We start from the raw sequence: 26,907 nt of genomic DNA, 5'->3' as shown, positions 1-26,907 counted from the left end.
ATTTTCCTATTAGATCATCCTACGACAGCCTACCCAGCACACAATACATCCACCAGTGGTTTTGGACTGAGCAAATCTGGGCCCTCTGTTGGATGGTCAGTGCCTCCCTTCTTCATATCTTATCCGGCTGAAGAACTTCATTGACAAAGGGTCGGTTTCAGTGGAGGCACGACCAGATGCTTAGGAAACTGGCTAAATATGGAGGTGAGGACACAAAAAGGCGAATCACACCAGGCCAACAGGGGAACAACGGAACATCAAGTTCTCCTCCAAGTACAAAGAGGAGACAAGCACACAGCCTGTGGAGGTTGAAAGTGAACCTGCAGTCAGGTCAAGGCCTGTTTCAGGAAGGTACAGTCCACCATGGACAGGGCTATGCAGGTACGTCAGGCCTTATGACCCAACCGGATCAGCAGCTTTCCCCGTGTTACGATATTTATTTTGATTGGTTCTTGTGATTCTTGTTCTATGGGTTAAAGTACGCATGATCCAACTGCTACAGCAACGGTAGAGTCCGGTCTAACCTGTTTATCATGCGCTAAGTCACAACCATCGATGTTCTTGAAATAACTTCGCTGCGGTGGCAAGTTGTTGCGAATCAGGTTTACCAAGTATATGGGCGGACATTTCTGTGAAATCTTGCCTCCCAGAGTCCCACTGTTCTCATAAGGTACTTCAACAATGCCCCGAATGTGCTTTTCTTGCATTGAAATGACACACTGTGTACAAATTACGCTTTATTCTTTTCAATGATTTTTTTTCATCAAGTTACAACATGATTTAAAATGACAATGTATTAATGTGATACAAGAATAACATAAAATATACAATGTAAAAAATAAGATAAAAATAATTTTAAAAAACTCCAAACAACTAAGAAGTTCAAATGAAATGAAAATCATTCATACAAATATTCATGTCAGGGGAGTAAAAAGGAAAAAAAAGCATTATGTCAGATATCGATCATCACGAACATGACATGAAACACCTGAATGGAATCTATATGGCACCTTGATTGACAATCAGCGGACAAGCGGTTTATCGAAACATCAATACATCAGTCAGAATGGAAAGTCATTCGTCGAGTAGACTTTGATGAATCACATCAGAAGCGATGAGGTGTTTTAAGGTAAGGGAAAATGCAGATTCATATCCTGCAAATCCCGATTAGGGAGCAAACGGATTTTACCAACCAACTCAACCACTCATTCTTTCAGTTCTCTTTTGAAAACCATAAAGGGTGTAACCAATCAAATATAGCGTGAATAAGGTATGCGACAGTTAACTTAAGACAAACCGATTAAACGACATTTTTGTGCACAAAAGCTTGTTTGTGGATCAAAGCTGAGCATATATTGAAACAGAATAAGACACAAGAGCCAAGTCTGGCCGGATCAAAAATTGTCCTTTGAAAAACAATGGCTATATTAACGTGCCATGAATTCTTCTAAGTTGCTCTCTTATTTCTCTCCCAAAGTATCTGCATCCGCGAGAAGATTCCAAAATGATTTCAATCGTCTCATTCGCGTTAACTATAGCACCCGTGCATGCTGGGCAAAAAGCCAGCCGAGAATTCATACATATGATCATGTTCAATATAGCCACTGGCATTTCATTAAGTTTCCATGCATTTATGAACTTTCAAAGTCTTCCATCATGCCTCGATGGACGTTCTTGAGCTGAGAGACAAGACTCTTATTGTGGCCTGTATATGAGCCCAATGTAACGAGCATGCCATGAAATCTAGTCTTCTACGGGAGTTTATAAAAACAACAACAACAAAACAAACAAAAAAAAACGTCTGCCTTTCTGTTCCCATATTTTTTCATTTTACATTCTTTGGTGACGTGTCCCACCAGCCAGCAGCCGAGCATTGTTCTTGCCACGGACAGGAGCAAAACTATTCGGAAATACACAGCTGAGGTCCATTCTAGGGGGTCTAAAGTGCATGGTGTGCAATTCATGGGAAGCCTCTTACGGGGGCGGAGGCTCGTCTCTCAGCTCAGGCATTGGAAGTCATTTGTGGACGGACGGAGAGATGGATGGATGGACAGTGACATGGATGGACGTAAAAGATGGAAGGCAGAGGGGTGAGACACATCCCGTGGAGTTCCACTTCTTCCATCATTTGCACTTACCGAGAGGCACTCTTAGGAAGTGCCTCTGTGAGTTCATGCCAGGCAAGACGCGTCGGTTTGGCTCGTCATCCGAAAACATTTGTAACTATTCTCAGCCATTTGGATTCTCACGTTTTCCACAGAGGATGAGTGCGAATGCATTGTTGCTGCCTTTGACACTTGGTTTTTACAGTGAGGATGTCTGCAAACGGACAGCAAACCAAGGAAATAGGCAGGCGCTGCTCTTTTTGCTGCATTCTAATGATGGCATTTGAACCCTTTCATGCACCCTGTAACCTGTTAACATGATAAGCTGCCCACTGTAGTAAACGCTCTCCGTAAAAGGGTTAAAAAAAAAAAAATCACCGTAAAAAATGTAAATGTATGTTGACCGACAGTGTGCTTGCCTGGCATCTCACAGAGGAACTTATTGCTACTACAGCTAAGCCACGCGAAAAAATGACATGGTACTTCACCTGCGCACCACGCCAACCCTGCAGCATCTATTTTCAGGTCTCATTCTCTTAAGCACACCATTTTTTTTGCTTACACATATATAGACAACAATTATTTAACAATATCCTGCGAAACGTGTCACATACAAAGAGCGAACGTTTAAACGTGGATCTAAGGTGGTGATACAAAGTCTCCAGACTTGGAAGTTTGAACACCAGAGCCAGCAGTCGGAGTCGCTAACAGGCAGCAAAATCATTTTCATACACTGCATCACATCAGCATGACTTCGTATGTTTCCACCATGGTTTGCTACCAATTCTGCTGTCTTTGATTGTTTAGTTTTTTTCTAATGCCCTCAAGGTGGTTTGTAAGAAAAGAATACTTGAGCCATGACATCACTTGACATGACTATCACATGTAAAAATGGACTCCATCTTTTGATGTTACGTGTGAGCACAGGTCCTCGAGCCAAAGTCCTCCTGGTTCTAGATTTGTGTGGCGGCTTAAAAGCCCAATACTCATTTAATCTTCTGTTCAATCTGCGCACTGGGGCTTTTCCATTTGAGTGTGCTGTTCTACTTCTAATCTCATTTCATGGAAGAACAGGCTGAGCAAAAACAATGCAAAGTATGATTTGAATATCAACGTCAAGAACTGTAACGGGTGGTCTCGTCACAGCCAGACTTGCTTTGTGTCTGTCGGTTTTACCGCTCACTTCAGTGATGCAATTGTACCACCAAGGAACTTGAAATTGCATGCGTGTCTGCATGTGTGTGTGTGTGTGTGTATCCAGTTTATCACAGTGTCCGATGTCAGTGATGGTGAAGCTGTGTGCAGTTGTGCAGGAAACACAGTTGGCCAGTCATGACTGTGTTTGTGAACGAGTGCGTGTTCAAACCCAGAGAGGCACCACAGAAACAGTGCAAGAGTTCCTACAAGAGGCAAGTGACCTCCGCGACTCCTGTCTCGTCTCTTTTCTTCTCGCCCCCCCCCCCCCCCCCCCCGACCCCGTGTAGTTTGTCAAGTTTATGGAATTCATCCAAGTGCTTGCTCTGGATCTAGACAAAGGCCTCGATCTTGTTGCCGTTTTCCATCTTGACGAAGATCTTTGGGTCGTCATCGTGCTCGTCTCTGAGACGCTGGAGGTGTCGGCTGTGACACAGCAGGTAGAAGGGTAGGCAAAATCCCAGCATGCTCAGCGACAAAAGGCCCACGTTCACCTGAAGACAAAGAAAGTCGCGACCGTCACTCGTGCCCTTGGATCAACCCTGCCGAGGAGGAAAACAAACCACCCTCCCTACTGATCACCTCATACTGTATTTGTCCATGGACTTGCTTACCCATAAGGGGTCTCCCTCCAGGGGTCCCACCATGGCCATGAATAGAGGCTGCTGGAGCAAGGCGAACAGAGCGCTGATCAGAGACTGCATGCCTGTCAGGCTGCCAAACTGAGAGGATGGGTACCTGTAGGGAAAGAACAAGATTATACTTCAATTGTCAACGGGCTCCAATGTTGCACCGACACTACGAAGGTTGATCGTGAACAAATATGAACTTTCAATTCCTGAGGCCCGAAACGCACGGGTGTCCAAATTATGAATCGAGGGCCATATAATTGCTTCGAATACCTTTTCCTACACTGGCGGATTGGATTTAGTCATAGTGTGTTTCAATGAATTAAAAGAGAAGAGGGTCTAAGTGGCTTTGCATTTTGGCAGAAAGACTTTGGGTACCGCTTGGTAAAAAGTATCGCAGCAATCTAATTTCAGCAGGCATCACGAGATGAACTGTTCGTCTTCTGTGGCTCTATCTCTGGCTCAATTTATACAAAACGATGAAACAGCCTCAACAAGGAGTTTCAAGAGCATAGTTAAAGAAAAGAATGTACCGTACACCAAACATGAAGTGAAATTAGCAGACTATAAGGACTAAGGTCAAAATGTGCAAGTGCGGTTTCTTCTAGGATATCACCATATGCATCACAACACTGAAGGTATCACACACTTACACAGCAGCGTAGAGGCCGCCAACCGCAGAGTGGATGAAGCCCCGTACAATTGTATGCAGGACAAAGGACAGAATCTGAGGGGGGAAACATTTTCTGTAAACAAGCAGGCCAATGGTCGCAATAACTTGCATGTGGAAAGTGGCTTTCATCATTGGATTCTATCAACTCTAAATGAATATTGTTCAATACGTATTCGATCCACTAGATGTCGCTAAAACACCATGAAACGTTCTCTCCATCTTTCAGTTTCAACAAAGTATGCAAGGACACAGACCATATGGACAAAGCACTGTCACATCTGACCAATATGAAAAAAGGAAGAAGATTTAGACTAGAGCCTTGGATACCCTCGTTTGTGAGATGAGCTAGGAGAACGTTTGGTTTTTGGATGAGAATTTGACTCACACAAAACTCTTCTGCAAAGGTGTTGGGGTTGAGGTCATGTCTGCCTTTCTAATTCTTTCACACCAAGCTCATCCTCGTGTGTCTTTACTAAAGCGTACTTTCTGCTTTGGGGAACAGCCAGATCGGAACAAAAAAGAAGTGCATTCACCATATGTTCCCAACTGGTAAGATAAGATGTGGAAGGAAGGTAACACAGGGAGCAGTCCAACCTTTCATTGAGCAATTTTGTCCCAAGATTTTGTTGTGCGCAGAGCAACAAGTTCATTATGGGACTATCTGTTAGGATTCAGGAAATCTCTTCTGTTTACTGTACCGTTTGCGTGTGTGTACCTGAAGTGGGAGGCTGGGTATGACGCAGGTTACTCCAAAGCACACCAGGAGTAAGTTGGTGAAGATGAAGGCTCGGGTGGAGTTGATGATCTTCTGAATCTTTTTGTCCGGCCGACGAGGCTGTCCAGGCTCCCTGATGGGCAAGAATTAAGCAAGTTCAATTTTATTTTTCTTCACTTTTTTTTATCATTTCCCGCCAGAAGAGTCACCCAAATTTTGAAAGCATCCCAGAGTGTGAATCATTTTTATTTACTTTGGTGCCAACTAGACGTATCTCGATTGTATCTCACCTGGCAGTATACTTGTCATTTTCATCCTCGCAATCTTTCAGTCTCCAGTCCATGACGTAGCCAATCACTGGGGAAGTCGCCAGACACAATAGCTGCAGTACGCCGAAGATGGACGTGTATGTGCTGACTGGAAGACAGACAACGATGACACCAAAGTTATAAATATGTTTTGTGTTGTTAAAGCGTAGTGAAGATTTTTAAGGCAAAAGTGCAGATCGGCTTGACGTCACAGTGACTTTTTAGGTTATGACCACACGTTTTGTTTTGTTTTTTAGTCAGAGGTGATTTCACAGGAGTGGAATAGCAGAGGAAGGCAACTTGAAAAGCACTGGTGTTATTTTTTGTTGTTGTAATGGCCAGCTGAAGTCTCTTACCCACTTGCATCCGTTCCACTGCAACAGCAACAGGAAGGCAGTATGACAGAGAAAAAAAAGGAAAGAGCAAGAGACGCACAGAAAAGGAAACACGGAGGGGTGTTAACCAGAAGCAACAGATTAGCTGAGTGACAGAGAAGATTGTTAGACACCACGATGTCAGCATCGACTTGGTCAAGAGGTTAAAACCAAGCACCCAGTGCAAGAAATGAGTGTTTAGACGGTAAAAAGGAGGAGCACGCCCAAGCTGTGTGAAAACAAGAGTACACACACACCAGTGTTGAGCTCTCCATCGGTCAGCGACTCCAGAATTGTGTTCATCGCGCCCATGTAGAAAATGAGGCGCAGTTGGGTGACGCACATGGTGATGAGGCTCAGGAGGAAGATGGGGCTCAACACGCTCCTCATGAATGTCTGGGCTGCACAGGAAATGACAGAGGAGAGCAAGATCACATCTCTGTCGTTTAATATCTGGTGGATGTTTAATATCAAGTTGGACTCAAATTGCTAGTAATGTGAGAGGAAGATTATGCAGCGCTTCCAAAACAAAAGCCATATTCCATGGACGTGGCACGCCTCAAAATGCATTTCGATCAGGCCAAACTTCAAATACCGTACGAGAAAAATAGACATGATGCTTAAACATGCAGTACAAGCTTTTTTTTTTAAATCACTTGATTGTTGTCACATCCATATTTCCCATTTTTGCCTCATCCTACTGTCTTTGTGTCTAAACACAGCCGCGACTGCTTTACTGCCTCTTGGGGATTTCGAAAAGACCAACAACCGCTGAGTGGATTTGCTAAAAATGGGTTCCAAAATCAATTCCGTTTTGGGACTAAAAACACCAAATCCAATCGGCCCACCTAGACACCCTGACCCTCAATAATGTGGGAAAACCCAAAATGCTTGAGGGTGAGCTGGATTGACTGATTTCGTCTGGATGTAGCGCAATAACCTACGTTAGCTATCTGGTAATGAGGGCCAGAAGTAACAGATAAAGAGAGTAATAATATTATAATAATAATAATAGCTATATGGCTTGCACACTTTCAGGGTGCAGCAATTCTCCCGTCCAGACTTTGGACACCCCCACCATGTGTGAACTGGAAATTTGTGGGCAAGCGCCAAAGAGGTGCGATTATGTGAAATCAAAGGTTGGATTTGTCATGAGAGATGTGAAATTCATAGAGATTCCATGGATGGAAAATATGGCAGATTTAAACCCTTTCATGCACGCTGCAACCCGATAACAGGAGAAGCGGTCCATTGTAGTAACGGCTGTTTACGGCCAATTGTGAAATGAACTTGCAGAGTGGATCCAGAAGTTCCATTTATCACTTCCAGTGATGTGTCTGTGTGGCTCATCTAACAGATTAGCGTGAAGGAGCATTTGTGTTTGCAGCCATTGCTTCGGGAGAAAAGCAGAGCCAGTTGTGGTCTCAGCTTTGCCTCCCGACGCATCATGACACGCTTCAGGTGCATTACTTCTTTGGATTTCACGACCCGCAAACGAATTTGTGACAAACTGCCCAATTCTGGAATTACCTTCTTCTTGGGACTTGCACGTCACCTGCAGGTCGACGGCGGACAGGCACATCTTGCTGGCGTCTTGAGAAGCGAGGTCTTTGGAAGGCGGCTGTTGCTGCGTTACTGAGTTGCTTACACTCAGACGGCGCCCCACCGTGGTCACCTGCCGGTAAAACTGCTTCCCTGTGATCTTGTGGTCAAATCCCAGCCAGCTGAATTTGATCTTCACTCTGGGGGAGGGGAGATGTGCCAATAGGAGAATATTAAAGACGATAAGCTGTTTGATTGGATGGAGGTAAAGCTTGTAGGAAAGGCAAAAGGAGAAACAATAGATCACAGCAGTGGCAGATCAAATTTGCAGATATGTTGGACTGGAGGAGGTATGGCTTGGCTATGGCTCATGTGTGCCTTCAAATATGAGATGACTTACGATTGTAAAAGGATAATAATAGCTGCTTTCCAGTAGCACGGCAATAAGACCTTTAATCGCGTTAACAAATTGGTCTGACATGGATATGTTCAGACAGATTTGGATCTGACCACACACTTGACGGTACCATTCATCAAAGATAATGTCTTTTGGAGGACAGTTGGAGCCACATATCTGCCTTTTGAGTGTGTCAGCGAGGGTGTGTGTCATGTTTCGTACGTGAAGTCCATGTCCTCCGGGCCAGGGAAAGGTTCCAGCGGCCAGTTGACGAAGCAGTTGATGAAGAGCAGACAGGCGCAACCGGCCCAAACCAGCAAGATGGAGATGAAGGTAGCACCCAGGTCATAGAGTACCTAAAAGGAGGGAGAGTTCGTGATTAATGATCACATCTTAAAAAAAACCCAAAAGGGGTGGGGGGCGCACAATCAAGAAGAATTTCCTGATGTATTAGTGTGATTATATACACAGAAAAAAATCAGGTGTAAGCATAAAATAGAGTAAATACAGCACACCGTTTTTTTTCAGTGTACAGTAAAACCTCGGTTTTCGAATGTCTCTTATCAACCAAATCGGATTTCGACCAGAAAATTTGAGATTTTTACGCCACAGATTATGGCCGAAAACCAGTTTTTGACCAAACTGAGCAAACCCGAATACGTCACTCGACTCCTTTCGGCTTCCTTACGTAACATTCATTGTGAGCAGATGTGTTTGTTGTGATTTACACACCCGCTGAGCGGATTTGCTAAAAATGGGTTCCAAAATCAAATGTTTCGTTATTTCTGCATAGTGTATTATCCTCTAATCATGGGCGAATAAAATCGTTTCGGTTTCGAACAAATCGCTTTTCGAACAGCCTTCTGGAACAGATTATGGTCGAAAACCGAGGTATGACTGTACCTTGAAAAGGGTGCCGGGGATTATGGGTGACAGCCTTAGTTACCTTAATGCCTGGGAAAGTAACAGCAGAGGAGGCGTACGATCCGATCATCAGGGCGATGAAGGTCGACCTGAGGTCTCCGAACATGTTGGGAAGCTGACAAATAAGCAAGAACAGCAGAAAACATCATGTAGCATCTAAAGGAGGGAGGGGGTGGGGGAGGGGTACAGAAAAGCTCAGAAGAAAACGTGCAGAGGTACATATAACGTTTGTAATTTTTCAGAGCTCCATGTTTTAGTAGAAACAATGAAGAGTCGGGAAATGATCTCATGAAAACAACGGACAATCGGATGAAATCTCCTCGGACCCAAGTGCGGATCAAAGTAAAGCACCGCCACTTGAGCTTCATCTCAGCTCCGTCGTTATTGCATGAGGAGGCGATTTGCCTTTGAAGTTGAACTTGCGGACTTGAGAGTGACCTATTGTAACGGGCGCCGTTTCTTCCGAAAACCACACACACGATAAAACACGCTGGTAAACAACTGCCGCTGCTTAACAGTAAAGACCAGTGGAGTGCACGTCCCTATTAAGTATGAGCTGCATTGTAAAAAAAATAATCTTGCCGTGTTTTTCTTCTCGCATTTGAATCACAACAGAGACACTCTTTGGCCTTGCATCACGGGTCTCGGCACACGCTGTTCGTAATCAAAATACGCTCTCTTGTAAACAGCCCTCTTGAATCGAGCAACAACAAACACGTCAAAAGGTTTCGACACATTCCTGCCGGAGCATCGAAGGCGGTGGGACAAGCAGGTACAAGCACGGTCTTCGTGGAAAGGCCCTTATGCCAAGAAAACCTTTCAACAAACTCCTTCATCATTGTGGTTTATTTTCCATCACGGTTTATCTCATCACATCTGACTTTGACAATACTTTGACCGTAAGTATCCATAAAGCCCTTTCTTTGCTTGATAGGCGTCCGAGCCTCTCCCGCTGGGATAAGCTGCACTACTTTTGGCCCACTTTCTGGAGAGAACACGCAAACAAGATGCTCGGCAAATGTCCGACTCAGCATATCGGAGGTGGTCAACAGGATTCATCAAGGCCAACACAGAGTCACACATCAAGTACGAGTTCCGATATGAAGCGTTTCTGGTTCCTCAATGAGCTGTTTGTCACTTCTCGAGCTAGTCTGCCATGTAGTCCGTATTTAGATTGCACAACCGGGACCCACAATGGCCAGAAAAGTGGGGGGAGTTGTTCGAGTTATGTTATGGGGGGCACATTATAAAAAATAAAAAAAATTTTAAAAGGATGTTAGCAGAAATGAAACGCCCCCGAGGTCGTCCCAATTTTCAGGAGAACTTTGCCTGTAAATGTCATGCATTTTGTCAAAGGAAAAGACAGGACAATGCGCGAGAGCTCAGAATAGAGCATTTGAGTGGGCATCAGGCATCAAACGGAGTGAGCAGAGTGTGTACTTTCTGTTTTGTGAGTGTCTTTTTACTGACACTTATTGCATAGGTCCAGTAAGTCTACAGTTTTATCGAGCAGTTTTATGCTTCTTTTTTCAAATGTGGTTGACTTTTCTTGCACTTCTGTGCCATAAGTAAAAGAGAGAGAGAATCCTTGCACGTGACAAAGATGCCCTTTCACATGTGTACGACAATTGATGAGCATGGTAAAATGTTGCTTTAAAATGTCTACATTGTTTCACGATGGTCATAGTTTGACACTGGAACAGATATTCCCCATTTCTTTCCTACAGGATAATGATTTGGATATTGGAAGTAAGCCAGCTTCCTGGAATAGATTGCATGTATTGTCATGAAGTACTGTATTTTCAATCTAATAAGAAAAAAGATGAGGGACACATTTGCCACGTACATATACAACTATACACACGATATACAGTGATCCCTCACTTATGATTAATGGGAACCAGTACCCCCGCCCCACGCAGTCTTACGAGGGTCTACAAGTTGTACACATGGTGATTGCATTCCCCCTCCGACCAAGACGGCAGTCCAAATTAAAGAACCTCTACTCTTTCCAGAGGTTATATTACTAAACGAACCCGCTTGCACAAAGCGACACATGTGTGAGTGTATATAATATTTATAAGGCCAAATTTAATGCTATATAATATGTATGTCTTATATATATACTGTACATGTATAAGATGGATAAGTTAGGTAAGATTAGTGTATAAATAACAAAATACATTAAACATTTACATCTAGTACTGTATATGTTGCTTTATGTGACTCGCTGTTGTTTTGCTGACTTTCGCTGCCTCTCGCAGACCTTTTGCGGCATTTTCACAATTTAAAAAAAAATTTTGATGAATGCTTTTGGAAAATCTGCAATGCACTGAAACCGCGAAGTAGCAAGGGATCACTGTACTTCATCTCAGACATCCATTCCAACTGAGACTATGCAAAACTATATTCACTATTACCTAAAAACATTTTTTTAACCCTTTCATGCACCCTCTAACCCAGGGGTGGGCAAACTACGGCTCGCGGGCCGGATCCGGACCGTTGGTCTTTTTAATCTGGCCCGCCGAAGATTGGTGCACAATTAAGGTTTAATTGCATTCATTTCGTTTGGACTTGTCAAGTCAAGTCAACGGTATTTTTAGAGCACTTTCAAACAGCCATCACTGCATACAAAGTGCTGTACATGGAGCAATTTAACATGCATAATAAACAGTAAGACAAATCGGTAATAAAGGCGGTAGAAAGCACCAAACAGTAAAACCAAGAACAAATCTAAGTCATGCTGAGTCGAATGCCAAAGAATACAAGTGAGTTTTGAGGAGGGTTTTGAAGATGGGAGGCTTGCCGAATGTTCAGTGGGAGGTCATTCCAGAGAGAGGGACCAGCAACGGAAAAGGCTCGATCCCCTCTGAGCCTCAGTTTAGTTCTTGGTACTTCTAATAATGTCTGGTCCACAGACCTGAGGCGCCGGGCAGGTGTGTAGGGGCGGATGAGCTCAAGAGGTAAGGTGGCGCGAGATTATTCAGAGATTTGAAAACAAAGAGGAGGATCTTGAAAATAACTCTAAAATGAATGGGGACAGGTATTTCAACACCAGGTGGCGCGGTTACTTCATGTTGCAGAGCACAGGGAGGGAGGGGAAGACAAAGAAAGAGGGAGAGAGTAATGACCATGGAAGGGAACGTGATATGTATCTGATTAAACGCAGCGGGTAACAAAGTACGAAACATTCAGGAGATGCCTGGAGTTGGAAAGACTCAAATCTACGAGACTTTGAAAAACAGGGAAGCGATTCTTACTCACTCCGATTCTGGCAATTTCCATGCTCAGAGTGAATTGCTTGTGGCTCGAGTAAATGAACATTTCCTAGAAAGGTTTGATTGTTATCATGTTAAAAACTTTCCGCAAACTGGACAGCTGATAAGAGTCGGAGAGCAATCAAATGTGTAGAGCGTGAACAACAGGGGGCTCAGTACACCTCCTTGAGGAGAACCGGTGCTGAGTGTGATGATGGAGGAGAATGTTACATTATTACTGGCATACAAAGACATTGTGCTATCTTCCTTATTTTCTATTTCTATTTCTAACTTTTGGCCCGGCCCTCCACAATATTTTCTGCTTCTCATTTGGCCCCCACGGGAAAATAATTGCCCACCCTTACTCTAACCTGATAACATGATAAGATGTCAACTGTAGTAACCGCTGTCCCTGAAAGGGTTCATATCAAAAACATAGTGAAAAACAGGTAATTATTTAATTTTAAATGTGATTTTATTTTTGGACTGTCCTACTTGTTGGCAAAATGAATGTGGGTTGATTCATTAAAATGACCTAACTCGCGGTGTCGTAATATTTTTGTATGAAGGTAATGCGTCCGACTGACAGCCAGGTGGCACAAAGAAAACTAAATTGGGAGAGAAGGTGCCTAAGTTAGAAAATGATTCAACATTCAGTCCCCAAACCATGCAGATCAAAAGCAACTAGAGTTCATTTCATTTCCAGGAAGTCCTGTTGCTACAGGCAGTCATTTCATTAATTGTGCAAAAACAACCACATCACGAGTGGAGCCATGTCTGAGCAAAAAATAAATAAAAATAGAAGGGGGTTTGTATGTGTTGCAACAAGTCCAGACCGGCTTCTACGATACTCCTTGTGATGTCTGACAGAGCAAGTTTGCCACCACATCTCATTCACGGGGCGGAAAAGAAACAAGGTGGCGCCAAGAGTTTTTTTGGGGTTAATGGTTATGCGTCATATTCAGGGGCTGAGACAGCCGTTTCCAAAATCACATCTCAAACCAACTAGATGTGCTGATCACAAAAACAAATTGAGATGATGAACTGTAGTGGAGTGTGAGAATAGATGACAGTGATCCCTCGCTATTTCGAGGTTCGTTTATTGGGGCTTCAATGCATCGCAGATTTTTTCAAACATATTCATAATTTTTTTCCGCAAAAAGTCCGCAAAAGGTCCGCAAGAAGCAGCGAAAGTCAGCAAAACAACAGTGCGTCACATAGAGCAACATATACAGTACTACATGTATATGTTTACTGTATTTTGTTATTCATAAAGTAACCTATCTTATACATGTTTAAATCTATTAGTATACGGCATTAGGTCATATTAACTACTTCAAAATTTACTTCTACATGCATGTATACCATTAAATTTGACCCTATAAATATTATGTACATGTACCTACAGTATATGGGGGGGTTGCTACCTTGCGACTTTTTGTTTATCGCAGGTGGTTTTGGTTCCCATTAACCGGGATAAACGAGGAATTACTATATAATACCATAAAATAGTATTTTCTTTTTCTCCCCTGAAATAAGAATATATAAGAATGTCTATTGTCATTATGTAGTGCGCAATGAAATTGAAGGTGCCTTCTCCTAAACTACCGTAATTTTTTTTATAAAGTATGTTATGCTAAGGATTTAAAAAATATATATCCTGTTTAAAAATATTTCATGTCTGAAAGTGCCATTAGGTGCGGTTTGAAAAATAACACTTAAGACAAGTGACAAAAGTGCAACAATTTTGCTGCGACTGCCTCCAGAAATGGTGAGCAACACACAAATGCGAGCAGATCAACACCTGGTCAAGCAGATGAAGCATCCCTCCTGTTCTTGGTTTCACATTTCACTCGATTACACTCACGAGTCTCCTTTGCAGGACAAATAACTAGCAGAATGTGCAGGTCGCATCCAAATGGCGACAGCGTAGATAAGCGGCGCTGACCACCCCACCTACTATTGCTGTTGCACCTTCCCTGAATAACTCTTTTGTTAGCTCTCTGGTCAGTGTATCCAAGCAGAGAGTGGAAGTGTACACACTGATGGACTGGCTGTTTGGACAGCCATGTAAGGTCTATATTCGTTCCCCAAAAGGTCACATGCAGATAGGATCACGGTTCAATGGGCGGGTTTGGTTAGCGTCAGGCGCAGATGGACATCGGCTGTCGTAAAAGAGCTCACCTCACCACACAGGTATTTTGAAAAATCTCCATCCCAACACCAATGGTATTTACTTATATATTTTGTTATTTCTGTTAACATTATGACTATGTAGAATGTCCGCGGCCAAAAAAAAAAAAAAAAAAAATGGTTAACAAGCACACATGAATATAATGAGCATGAAGAAAAAAGAAGTCTGAAAGCGATGGAAACATGGAATCAGACATTTTATGAAAGATGTTGAAATGCACTCCCACCTCCACTCTGGGATGGAAACTTATGAAATTGTGCAAGCGGCCCGACGGCGTGAGATTGGGACAAGGCTTTGGATGTTTGCAGACATCAGCACATGTTTCGCAACTCTGCTCAAGAGTGAGTGTGCGCTGACGTGTGTCTGACGCGTGCATCACCGAGTTGACTGTGAAATGACCAAAGAAGAGATGCCTCGAAAGGGCAGCAGGTGGTCTAAAACAGGAAACGAGGAGCAAGTCCTTTTAAGAGGAACGATGAGGGAAACGAAAGAAGGAAGAGGGATTGCTGCAGCAAGTGGAAATTCTGCTGCTTGCCAATGCGCCATTGAGAACCAGCTCGGACCGGTCCAGACCTGACGCGCAGCATACGTCTCCGTTCCACCCATCATAAAGTGCAGCCAAGTGTGTTGGAAGATCAGCAAACAACAGCTGACACACGGCAGCAGACTGGCTTCCACCCCCAACATCACGTTTCCCTCCAACGAGACGGTCAAACATTTGAACGATGATGTCGGCTCATCCCAGAAGCATGCGAGTTTTCTTTTTCATTCGAAGGGAAAGGGTCGCCCGGGAGTGCAACAAAGGGCCGCTTTGCAGCCCCTCCAGATCAGCAGGTTGCGCAGACCCTACCGCGGCCTACACGCGTGCCAAATTCGCACTCATCCACTAAGTCTTAGGCGCACGAGGCTGCATATCGGCGACTGCTGCTGCGTCTTGCCAGCTCCCCTCTCAAATTGCCACTCAGCTTTGCAAGCAGACACTCACTTCATCTACATATTTCCTTTCATCTCTGCGGCGGTCTGGAAACAAACCACAAAATGTTCTCTCGGTGCACTCCCCCCGCACCCCTTATCGAGGGGGTGGCGCGTGCGTCAGGAAAACTATGATTTGAAAGATTCGATCGAGGCAGAGAAATGCTTCCGAGTGGGGAGACCAAACCCGGGAAGCTAGAGGTGCTCCAAAACGTGCCGAGAAATGGAATTGACGGGAGTTTCACGTACCATACTACACATCACGAGAATCTATCAGGTGTGTTAACTCATTCAGTACCAGCCAATTCTGGACCAAGTCTGAAAAGACGTTTAAAAACGTCTTTGGGAGTGAAGAGTCGCACAGCAATTGCCCTCATCCAGGGACACAGGGAACCGAAAGTGAGCATCGCTCAGACAAAGAGGAGAAACAACAAATGAAAATGCAGACATGCGGTCATAAAGGTCACTCAGTGAGGAATGAGCGGGGGGGATAAGAGCGCATGCTGTACTTTTGCGCTCTCCATAGCCGCCGAGATTTGTGGGGCTCTCCGCCTTGCAATTAGGAACAAAGAAAACTGATACGCGACATCCGAGCCGTGTGACACAAGCCTGCTTTTCCCCTCCTTGTTTTTCCTGGAAACAAATAACCTCGACATGAAGCAATATAAATACAACCGACAGGGAGCAATAACTCACACCGCTGAAAGCTTGGAATGTTGGTTAAACACACATACGCGCCGGTGTATATACTGCGACATGCACATCAGGTCAGTTTTGACAGTTGGAAGCAGGTCCGGCCTTGCTGTAACTGGAGACGGGCAAAAACAACCTCTCGACTCAAGAGCGGGGCGAATGAGGAGAAGGCAAAAACTTGCATGGTAACTACCTGAACAGGAGACGGTAAAAAGTAGATGGGGAGACGCAGACAACATTCCCATGTTGCGGCTTCCCGTTTATCTTCTCAGTAACAAAGTGGAATATGATTGCTCAGCCTGTAAAGTAACACTGATGCGAAAATGCCCAAAGGTCAAATACGATGGATAAGATGTGGTTTGTGCAGGAACTGTTTGCCATCCTTTTTTCACGCACCGTTCTACATACTTACAACAACAACTGGCGTGCAAGCAGACTTGCAGAGTTATCAACACACATCGCCATGATGGACACTGTACGGTGCATCATCTGCTCTTGTGCTGATGAAATAGTCATGAGCCGTCTTTTTCTGGCCACCAGACAGAGCGACCGAGCAGCGGTGAATAATAATAATAATAATAATACATTTTATTTGTGGGCGCCTTTCTAGAAACTCAAGGACACCTTACAACAAGCAGTTAAAATCACGAGTACAATGTTAAAAAACTACATCAAATAAGATAAGAAAAAATACAACAAAATAAATAAATAAAACAATGGCTTTATGGTCTGAGTGAATAGGCTTGTCGAAACAGATGTGTTTTGAGGCGGGATTTGAAATGTGTTAATGAGGCTGTATTACGAAGGTCAGCGGGGAGTGAGTTCCATAGCTGGGGAGCAGAGCGACTGAAGGCTCTATTTCCCATGGTGACGAGGCGAGCAGGGGGGACAGAGAGGAGGACAGAGGAGGAGGAACGAAGAGAGCGGACAGGCGTAGGAATATGGATGAGGTCAGATAGGTATGGAGGGGCTAGGTCATGAATGGATTTGAATGTGAGTAGCAGGATTTTATATTGAATGCGGTGTAAAATGGGAAGCCAGTGATAATAGATGACGTGCTTCTCTTTACTCGGGCTCTCACGTGGCCTCTCCTGTGATGCAGCACTTTTATCTCACTGATGGGTTCACCCTGACCGCGCTGGCTTTTCTGATCCACTCCCATCCTTCCATTTGCTTCCGTATCCACACGACCACTCAGAGTGAACGCAGACGTTGCCCAATGTATCAATCTTAGCGGAGCCCACAGAACGTGCAGCCGTTAGCTCTGTACCGTCATTTCGCGAGAATAACACAGATTCATTCGCAAAAATAACAATAATAATAATCAAACAATTAAAAAGCATTCAAAATCAAATGGGCGTATTAAAAAACGGTTGTGGAGAAAACAAAAATGTGTCATATTGTAAAGGCGCTGCGAAAAAAAAGTACTTTCATTCCAATATGATATTTAATTTATATATAAATGTGGCAGTTTGGATCATCTCACCGACAAAACTGAGGAGCGATGAGTACAAAGTATGCCCAAAACGTGTGTTTTTGGCATTGCGGGCTTCCAGGTCACTTCCTCGGCCGATCGGAGCCACGACGAGTTTGAAGTGCCGCTAAATCACAATTGCCTTTGGTTGTCTGTTGTTTGCTATTAATTGTTTTATTTGTTCATATTCATATATGAACAAATACATAAAGACATATACTGTATATATATATATATATATATGTCTTTATATTTTTGTATGCAGTTCACTTTGCTGCCCGTATTTTTAGCTGTGTGTGTTTCAATGTACTGCATGTTTGCACTGTATGTTGCATATAGAGCATATTTGACAATAAAGCTTGACTTGACTTTACTAAAAAATCATTTTCGCTACTAACCCTGAATCTCAGACAATCACAAATGCCGGCAGTTGATACCTGTTAGCATATCATATCTGTTGCTATTGCATCCGTTCGACCTAACGTGGCGTCGGATTTCACGCTTTAGATTGTTTGACAGCAGAAACTCTCCTGTGATTTAAAAAACATTTTTTTTTTTAAATGTAACTTGCACACAGCTGTTGCTGCTGCTTGTTTGTTTGCGTTGCACACGAATCAGCTCTGTTATCTTGATTGTCTCCCCAGGTCCCCCGGGTTTCGTGACGTCTGGGCAGTTGTTTCTTCTGCTGTTGTTCTTAAAACGGGACTCACGCCATGGCAATTCCAAGAATCGGTCATGGCTCAATCGACTTCGAGCAGTCACTAAAATCTCGGCTACCAAGATACCAAGATGCTGCACATACATCAACACGCATTTAATTGCGGTTGCAGATGCGCAAAAGCAACGTCGTTATCCGCATCGAATCGATTTGTGGCTGAGACGAGACCGAAACCAAAAGTCTACCGCACCATGATGCTAAGTAGCACCACGGTACCTGTGCTTGGGCTTGGTCTGCCCTCGGGAACTCGAATCGAGCAAAACATTCTTGGTTCCACGAGTTAGTTAGCGAACACCTTCCTCGCTTCCCAACCAACACTTTTTATCGCCCTGTTGTTGTTGTTGTTTGACTTTTGGCTTAGTCCCTTTTAGTCTTGAGTCGCCACGGCGAGTTCAGACTAATCGACAACACAAATTACGATTCGGACAACAATTGAGGGTTTTTTTGAGCATCAATACAATGTGCACCACATTATAACATTCAATGGCCGATACCCCCAAACCTTGCGGCTGAGCCGAAGCTAATGACACTGGGCCGCTGAGCAAAACGCGGGAAGTCAATTCCCAGTCCCCAAAGCTTGACTGCAGCAACAAATTTCCACCAGTAGAGGGTGTTAACAGACTACAAAATATTTGAATACGGGTCACCCACCAATGTAGCCGTCCAATGTCCGGGTGGAAATTGGCCAAGGATAAAGCAACTGCGTATATTCAAGGCAGAGATTCTGTGTTGACCCGTTTTTGCAGCCAATTTATCTGAGTTCTTTTTTTTTTACGCCAGCCTAACAAAGTAGGTAACCACCTGCAAATCAGGGCGCGTAATATTCATGAGTACAAAGAAAAATATAATTCTGAAGGGTTGTTTTTAAGGTGCCGTATTATATTGGGCCGTGTGTTGTCACTTCTTTGAGGTAGAGGAAGGGTCAACCAGCATACAAAATGTTTGTCAGATAAATGTTGCCATGCTGATGAAAACATAAGGTCCTTGGTCGGGGCAAAATTAAGCTGGTGTTTTGGGACATTTTGCTTTGACTTCATGACCCGGCCAATCATCTCGGCATTTTCATTATGATTAAGAAATCATAGCAGTGCTCTTACCGTCAGAGAGGTGAAAGTCATGCACATGCCTCCGAATCCGTTCATGGCCAAGGCAAAGAAGATCAGGATGGACAGATCTATAGGACAAAACAGATTAGTGGACCAGACAGACGCAGTGTCATCAGAGCAGGCTCATGTCGACTGTCAGATGTCAAGTACGAGAGTTGGCATAAGCGGTTGGACGTACTGTTGGGATCGCTGGCTCCATAGGCGATGAGGAGGCAGGAGAAGGCAAAGCAGGCGCTGGAAATACAGAGTCGCTGCGTGTGAACATGTCAAATAGATACACTCGATATAGAGCGGGTCACGTCTCGACTCTCACCTGCCCAGAAGTCGCAGCTTCCGCGGCCCATATTTGTCCATGACGATGCCCATGGGCAGGGTGATGGCGGACAGCAGGAAGGAGCCCACAGTGAAGGCCAGGTTCAGCATCTCATCCTGGTCCTTGCAGATTTGCCAGCCGTTCATCTCCAGGTACTCCTCGGCGTCGGACGCCTCAGCGTCAGACGTGTTGGAGAGACTGAAGTTGGAGCTGTTGTTGTCTGGATGGAGAGAAAACGATGAGAAATGAAGGGGAGACATCTGAATGCATATGTCGTCACTCAATACATGAATACACCTGTGAATACTTGTTGTGCGGGTCATTTTTGCAAGTTTAAAATAAATATTGTCATCCTTTTATCATTTCACTCTTCTCTCATCATGCATTTGTTATCTTATAATGATTCGAACATTCTTTTGAAATCTGAGCTTACTGCTCAAATATGCCAAGTGATCCAACGGTCACGTAAACAAACAGTCGGTTAACAACACATTCCGAATCAACAAGCTCCCAGGATGGTAAAGCGCTGCCTGCCCGCCCTCCTTCTTCCCAGTAGCGGAATCAACACTCAACACGTGCATTCTATTTTTGTCCATCTGTCCTACTGGACTGCATCAACAGACCGGTGCGCTACCCAGGGAGCGCTGATGTCGAAAAGCAACTCGTTCACCTCGGTCTGCTCAAACTGTCAGGAAAACAAAAAACAAGGACTCAGCAGTTTGTAATTTTGTCGCTATGAGGGTCGGAGGAAAAATATGCCTTCGTCATCGGAGTGATTTCTTCAACTTCATGCTGAGGGCACGTTGTCAAGTGCAGCCACGGCCAAGTCCATGTGGTTTTTATGATTCGCAGAAAAGAAAAAAAAACTGTAGCTGAAAAATATTTACGCTGTATTTTAAAAACGAATTGCACTTATTTTCATCCATTTTCCATTCCACTTGCCCTCAGCAGAATGATGCTCACACTTATGCCAATTACTTTTAAATTAAGAATTTTGAATTAGTTTTTAGAGCTTTTTTTTGCCACATATATGGAGACATACGAGACCAAAACCCGGGAAGATTCTTCCACTCGACCCCTCAACTCACCAAATATAATTTTAAAAAGCTTTATTGCTTTTATTTTATTTCATTAATGAAAATGTTTTGCGCTGAATCAGGCTCCGGCCTTCCCGTGTGAAGTATGCATTTACTCCCCATGCCTGCGTGGGGTTTTTCCAGGTACTCCGGTTTCCTCCCATGTTTCAAAAACATGCACGGCAGGTTGACTAAACACGCTATATTTGTCTCGAGATGTGATTGTGAGAGCAAATGCTTTTTTGTCCTACCTGCTGCCCCAAGACGGCTGCGATAGGCTCCAGTACGCCCGCGACCCGCCTGAGGATTAGCGGGTTCGAAGATGGATGGATGGATACCGATGCTTTTCAATGTTTTTGTTCACTTTTGTAAACTAAAATAAACTTGCACCAAATCAGAAAAAAAATAAATATGCTTACTATTTTTTTTCTTTAAAATATGACAGGCATGTACTATTAACCCAACGATATGTGCAAAATGTGAGCACAATAATTGTTTGAGAAAATAATTTCACTTGTGAAGCTAATAGCGCCAGTGGGATGTTTTTATTTTTATGATGTTTTAATCTGCCCACTAAGATGAAATTTTATGTACAAGTAAAAGCATTCATGCCCCCCCCCCTTTTTTATATATATATATTTTTTATTTAAGACGACTGGAATCCTGTTGGAATACTCTGGTAAATGTGGCTTGTACATCATGTGGTTTTACACCCTTGTTTGTATGACACTACCACAAGTTGTAGAATAGCTCTTGAAGAGGCATTTTGCACTGATCGATACAGTTGTTTTATTTTATTTTTTTAAGTGTATATTCTGAATTAGGGTGATCTGGAACCTATGAAAATGAAATCCTTATTTATGCACAATGTCCACATTTCGGGGTTGTTTTTTTTTCTTTATTTGAGCTCCTTTTTTAAGTACTTTTTTAAAAACAACACCCCAAAACCCAAAATAAATAATGCTGACTCAGAAAAAGCTCTGTGTTGTCATCAATTATATGTGTCTGATGAGCACACATTTGGTCCACAAAGTAGGATGCTGACAGGGTGAGGTTAAAGATGTGTGCAGTGATGCCTGCCTCCTCTGCGAAATTGTGACGTGTCAGCTGGCAAATCAACAAGAAGCATACTCAAATGACTGCGGTGATTCAATAGCCCTGAACACCCACACACACACACATTGGAGTTTGAGTGTGGGAGGTCAGTGTTGAGCTGACATCCTTTAAGGAAGTTTCTAAGTCATAAAAAGGAAATTCCATTTGACAGTTTTGCCATTCCGACACATCCTTTTCGAGATGAATTCTACAATGCAACCTCCAAAGTCAAACAGTTCATTCCACGACACTTTTAATTTCAAGAACTGTCAGCTGTACAGACTTTGTCTTAAATCGCAATTTCGCATTTTTCGCTGTCGTACAAGTTAAAACGGTAACGACCTTTAGGTTGTTCACCTTCGGGGGCTTCACTGTACGAGTATCCTATCCAATGTGGTTTAATGATTACCGTCAAACAGAACGTCAGTGGATTCAATCAATGGAAGTCAAACATCCGCATGCCTTTTAGTGGCTGCCGAAATAAAAAGGCACTTGATGATTTCCAAAAAGAGACTTGGCCCCGTGCGATTAGCATCTGAGTATCCGAACACTTGTGCAAATGTGACAGACTTAAATGGGCAAACCTTGCAAACCACGGACAGTTTCGATGGTAACATGATACACAAGTGATTCTCACTTCCCTTTGTGTCTCTTTGGTGCTTGGGGAACTTGTACAAGGTGTCAGCATTTAGCCAAATTCTAAGGAGGACAACAATGACAGTGACTATAGTGCAAGGAGAGATAAGCAGTGGTGCTTCTTCCTGACCTGATTATTTTGTCATCCGCAAAAACAAATAAAGGCTGCAGGGTAGGTCAAAGGGGTAACAAAGGTCCTATAAGAATGAATAATCCATATAGGTTGATCACTTTATTGTTTGAAGATAATCTATTCAAATAATATGTCAATTAATCATGGTTGTGCATGTGAAGACAAAGCAACTGGCGTGATTTTTTTTTTATTTTGAACACAGTGATGACAATATGCAATCTCTCAGTCGAACCCTTATGCACAAATGAGCGCCCAAGCACAGCTTTCATCACTTCCCCGACAAAGCCAGAAACAAGGCTGCTTTAATGAAAGGCCTGATTTAGTGTAACTTCAGCTATTAACTGCCCGGCAAAGCAAGCAACTCCCAAATGTCTGCAGGCGATGAATCACTCCTGCAGCCTGTTGTTGACTTACTTTATCTGACCTACATTATTGCATGGTACAATGAACAGCAAACACATATTTTTATATTCAGTAGGGCCCCCCACCCCACACACATGACCATGGTGGGCCAAGGACAGAATCTGCAAAAAGGCTAATCTGAGCCAACTGTAGTTATATTGTTGCAGCGCAGACTGAAGCTTTTGAAATTTGGAGCTTAGTCATCACAAGTTGTTTTGCCCAAAGGATCCTCAACTTTTTTTCCATTTGAACTGGTATGCTTGCTGAAAACAACCACTGTGTCATTGTGTGTGCTATTAATGCAGCGTGTTATACCGGAGACAAATTCCTTGTGTGTTCTCCATACTTGGCCAATAAAGATGATTCTGATTCTGATCACGAAATTTCAAAACTCCTCCTCGGCATAAACACCACTCAGTGGGTCTTAAAAGACACCTGAGGTGTAGTCACACATCCTATTCATCACAGTGCAAATTAAAGGAAGACAAAGAGAAGAGCAACTAGTCAAACATTGTGAGGTACAAAGGCCGATAAGCATTTGTGTCATCCTTCGCATGACAAAGGTCACTAATTATATTCAAATAATTGTGCTTGGGGTTCACTAGTGCCACTTTGGAGAGTTCCGATTGACTTTGCAGAGGATCTCACATACATCGGACAATAACAGCAGCAACTAGAGTAAAGCTCAAAGTGAAACGCAATTCATTCTATGATGCCGTTTGACGTATTGTTCAAATTTCAATTCATTTTTCACTTTTCCCTGTATTTATTTGTGCTGGGCTAAAACTGTTGCCATCATAAAACCTTTACTGTATTACCAAATGTGCAGGCATTATTATATTTTATTTGAATTATCACTGAGGTTGCCCTGAGCAGCCAATCACACATGGTAAAGATTGGAACGGACACAGTTTGTTTAACTTTTGAGTCATATTAAAAAAAAGATAATTGTTTTCATATCCACTCTTGACTATTCTTCACTATGTTAAAATAATGCTGAAACTTTGGTACTTTCTCTTCATACGAAATGAAGCTTACCTGGTGCTTTGCACATTTTGCTTAAAATATTAAAAAAAAGATAAATGTTTTTATATCCACTCTTGACTTTTGTTCACTATGTTAAAATAATGCTGAAACTTTGGTGCTTTCTCTTCAAACGAAATGAAGCTTACCTGGTGCTTTGCACAGGTAGGAATAGAAGCCCTCTGACTTGAGCATGATGAGCAGGGATCCCCAGCCCAGGAGAACAGCAGAGAAAAGCAGGTTCTCGATGACCGCCGTCACCGCCATCCACCAACGGCGGCTGAAAGCCGTAGCCAAGGTAGGAGCCATCCCGACTGAGAGGACAAGAGCGGTGGAATGCTTCACTCGTGTGACAGGAGAGATGGAAGGTCAGCTATGGTCGCCTGGATGATTAGGGGGGGAAAAGGGAGAAGGGGGAATTCAATTGAATTAAGTTGAATGTTATTGATTTATTGAACTTCTTACTTCAAACAAATAAAAAAATAGAAAATTTAATCACAACACAAAATGGGATAATTTGCTCACTTAATATTGTATAACAGCGATGGTGCAAGGCTTGTAGTGGCAATTGATGGAATGTTTGGGAAAACTTTTAAAAAAAACATCAGTTCTAAGATGCTGTGGGACACAATCCTACAGGCGCTTTGAGAAAATAGCAGTGACTCATCCTGGTGCTTTTGTTCCTTCCTCAAACCAATGTACAGACTCGACTAAAAAAAAAAACAGCTGAGCACCGTGGGCGGGTCAACCCCCAATTTACGCACTGAAAGACCTTGAGACATCTGATTGGAGCGTGGGGGAAAGAGCTCTTCGACTACTGGCTGCTAATGACATAGGAAACGGAGCAGCTGCACGTGAGGATGCTGCATTCAGCTTGTACAGAGTACAAATTGTTCTGAGAGGAACCCTTCTCAGAAGTGATTTTACTAATACACAAAAACAAGTATCGTCGATATAACGAAACAGCTCAAATGACCCGATGTAATAGGATTTTAAAAGACTGTTGGAATTTTCAAGTTTACAACAACATCCTGATAAGTGACAACTGACAGTTGTCTTAGGATGACTGATTCATCGCCACGAGAAGTTAATATTTAAAACTGATTGAGTAGATATATAAGCTTTGAACTGAAAGCTATTTAAACTTGGGCGTGTTTTGCGCAAAGACGGTTTTCAATTTAGAGACTCAATTGTTGGGTATAGAAAAAGCGACAGTACTTGAATGCAGCACCAGCTCTATCCGGTTCGAACCAGCACGGCGCGATATTGTTTTTCAGGGGCTTGAAATGGACATCATGTCCTGATTTGTATGGCATGTACAGGACGTAAACAAACACAAAACGAGGGCATTGTGTGCGTCTAAACAAGTTAACATGACAACAAGAAAGCGACATTTTAAACAAAATCGCATACGTTTCGCTTGTCTAGCTAAAATTGTGTCTTTACGAAGCAGACAAAAATTCAGTAGTCGACTCACACATTTGTGCACGTACAATACATTGCCTATTGTTAAATGTTCTTTTGTTTTTGTTTTGCAGACACGTAACTTCTATTAGTCATCACTTAGGTAGCTCTGCGCCTGTACAATATGTTTTTAAGATGTGTTGTAACAAATCGAAGCAAGCCAGCACCTCATCATCATCACCACAACGACAATAAAGACAAAGTCAGAAGGCCAAAACTGGTCTGAACTGGACTGCCTATCACCACACACTCACACACACGCTCACACTCGCGCACGCACACTTCTGTATCTGCGTGTCAAGCGCCCCGCTAACAGAATGTCTCGGTGTCCGGTGATCCAGCACATCATTTTCCGCTTACAAAATAAAATACAATTTCTCCATTTAATTTCAACTATATACACTAGTATACCCAATGCATTATCGTTTATATTCATCTGTTAAACACACACACACGGGTATTGGATGACACCACTAAATGTAACTACAATTTTCAATTTTCGCAAATTTTAGCTCTTATTTCGGTCAGTATATTATTATCCGGAATTGAACGAGGTGATCTTTGGGATTTTTATCTCCTGTACACTACTAAGTAACGCTCAGCTGTTTGGAACAACAACTGTCAAGGAAAAGTAGTAAACGTTGCCGAGCCGGGGGGATGAATGAAGCGGACTCCTATGCTCCAGGCATTTAACATGTTCGACTGTCAGAAAATAATGACGATATAAAGGGTGAACGAGACTAAAGCTTAGATCTCAAGATAATGTAAATAATAGTGTCCTTCGCCATATATCAAACAATACGAGGCTCTGTGTAATTTAAATTGTCTGTCACATTTTATATAATAATTTAGTGGAATGGTGGCGAAAATAGCCAAACTCTGTTTCAGCCTCTTCTCTAGTCAGATGCGGTGAGTGTGAGTCAGAGCATCCTCGATTGCGGCGGCCCACCTGAGTGTGCGCGGCTTCGGGGACAAAGACACCTCAGTTTTCAGTCCGATCCGCCTCTTCGCGTCCAGACGTCCGTCGACAAGCCGGTTGAGGTCAAAGTTGTCTCGTAGGACGAGCGTGGTCGTTCTTTTAGTGAGTTTCTCCATTCCCTTGTCATTGTCGACATTATATAGCGGCCGCAGAGCCGATGCACAAACAACGTCGCCCTCCCATTGGTGGAGGCTTGTGCCAAGGGGCGAACTCCAGCCAATCTGAGCTCGCCAGTGCCGAACTGCTTAGAGTCTCAGCTGTAGTGTTGCTAGAATAAGACGTTTTAGTAAACACCACTTGATCGCGCATAAGAAAATCGTTTTTACACAAGTATTACTTCATACAAACCGCACATTATTGTAACTTAATCGTTATACTACTTTCTGAGGGTATGGGGAAATAAGAGACAAGAAACATTACCTTTTCAGGTTCGTTGATCTGTACTTGTTTTCTGCAAATGCATGCCTTACATGACTATTTGTATTCGGGAGTTACATTGCCAATAGCTGAT

At 43.1% G+C, this 26,907-nt stretch overlaps 1 protein-coding gene across 2 annotated transcripts; it reads right to left on the bottom strand.

Moving 5' to 3' along the window:
* Nucleotides 1-724: 724 nt before the first annotated feature.
* Nucleotides 725-26,577, bottom strand: LOC127609168 (large neutral amino acids transporter small subunit 4-like). 2 transcript variants are annotated; one of them, XM_052078940.1, is made up of 15 exons: nt 26,367-26,577; nt 24,103-24,336; nt 19,589-19,808; nt 19,454-19,509; nt 19,267-19,343; nt 8,884-8,976; nt 8,160-8,293; nt 7,529-7,740; nt 6,256-6,399; nt 5,981-5,998; nt 5,607-5,733; nt 5,317-5,449; nt 4,582-4,655; nt 3,914-4,037; nt 725-3,793 (listed from the first exon to the last, which is right to left on the bottom strand). In XM_052078940.1, the coding sequence occupies exons 2-15, from the start codon at nt 24,260-24,262 to the stop codon at nt 3,632-3,634; spliced, it is 1,734 nt and encodes a 577-aa protein (XP_051934900.1). In that variant the 5' UTR covers nt 24,263-24,336; nt 26,367-26,577; the 3' UTR covers nt 725-3,631. The 2 variants fall into 2 exon arrangements, with proteins under 2 accessions (XP_051934900.1, XP_051934901.1); XM_052078941.1 differs by lacking the exon at nt 5,981-5,998 and having other exon boundaries at nt 26,367-26,576.
* Between the last annotated feature and the right edge of the window lie 330 nt (nt 26,578-26,907).

This window comes from Hippocampus zosterae, chromosome 10 (assembly GCF_025434085.1).
Source record: "Hippocampus zosterae strain Florida chromosome 10, ASM2543408v3, whole genome shotgun sequence".
NCBI classification, from domain to species: domain Eukaryota; kingdom Metazoa; phylum Chordata; class Actinopteri; order Syngnathiformes; family Syngnathidae; genus Hippocampus; species Hippocampus zosterae.
Note: the sequence above shows the minus strand (reverse complement) of the source record. Positions and strands in the feature narration are given on the sequence as shown.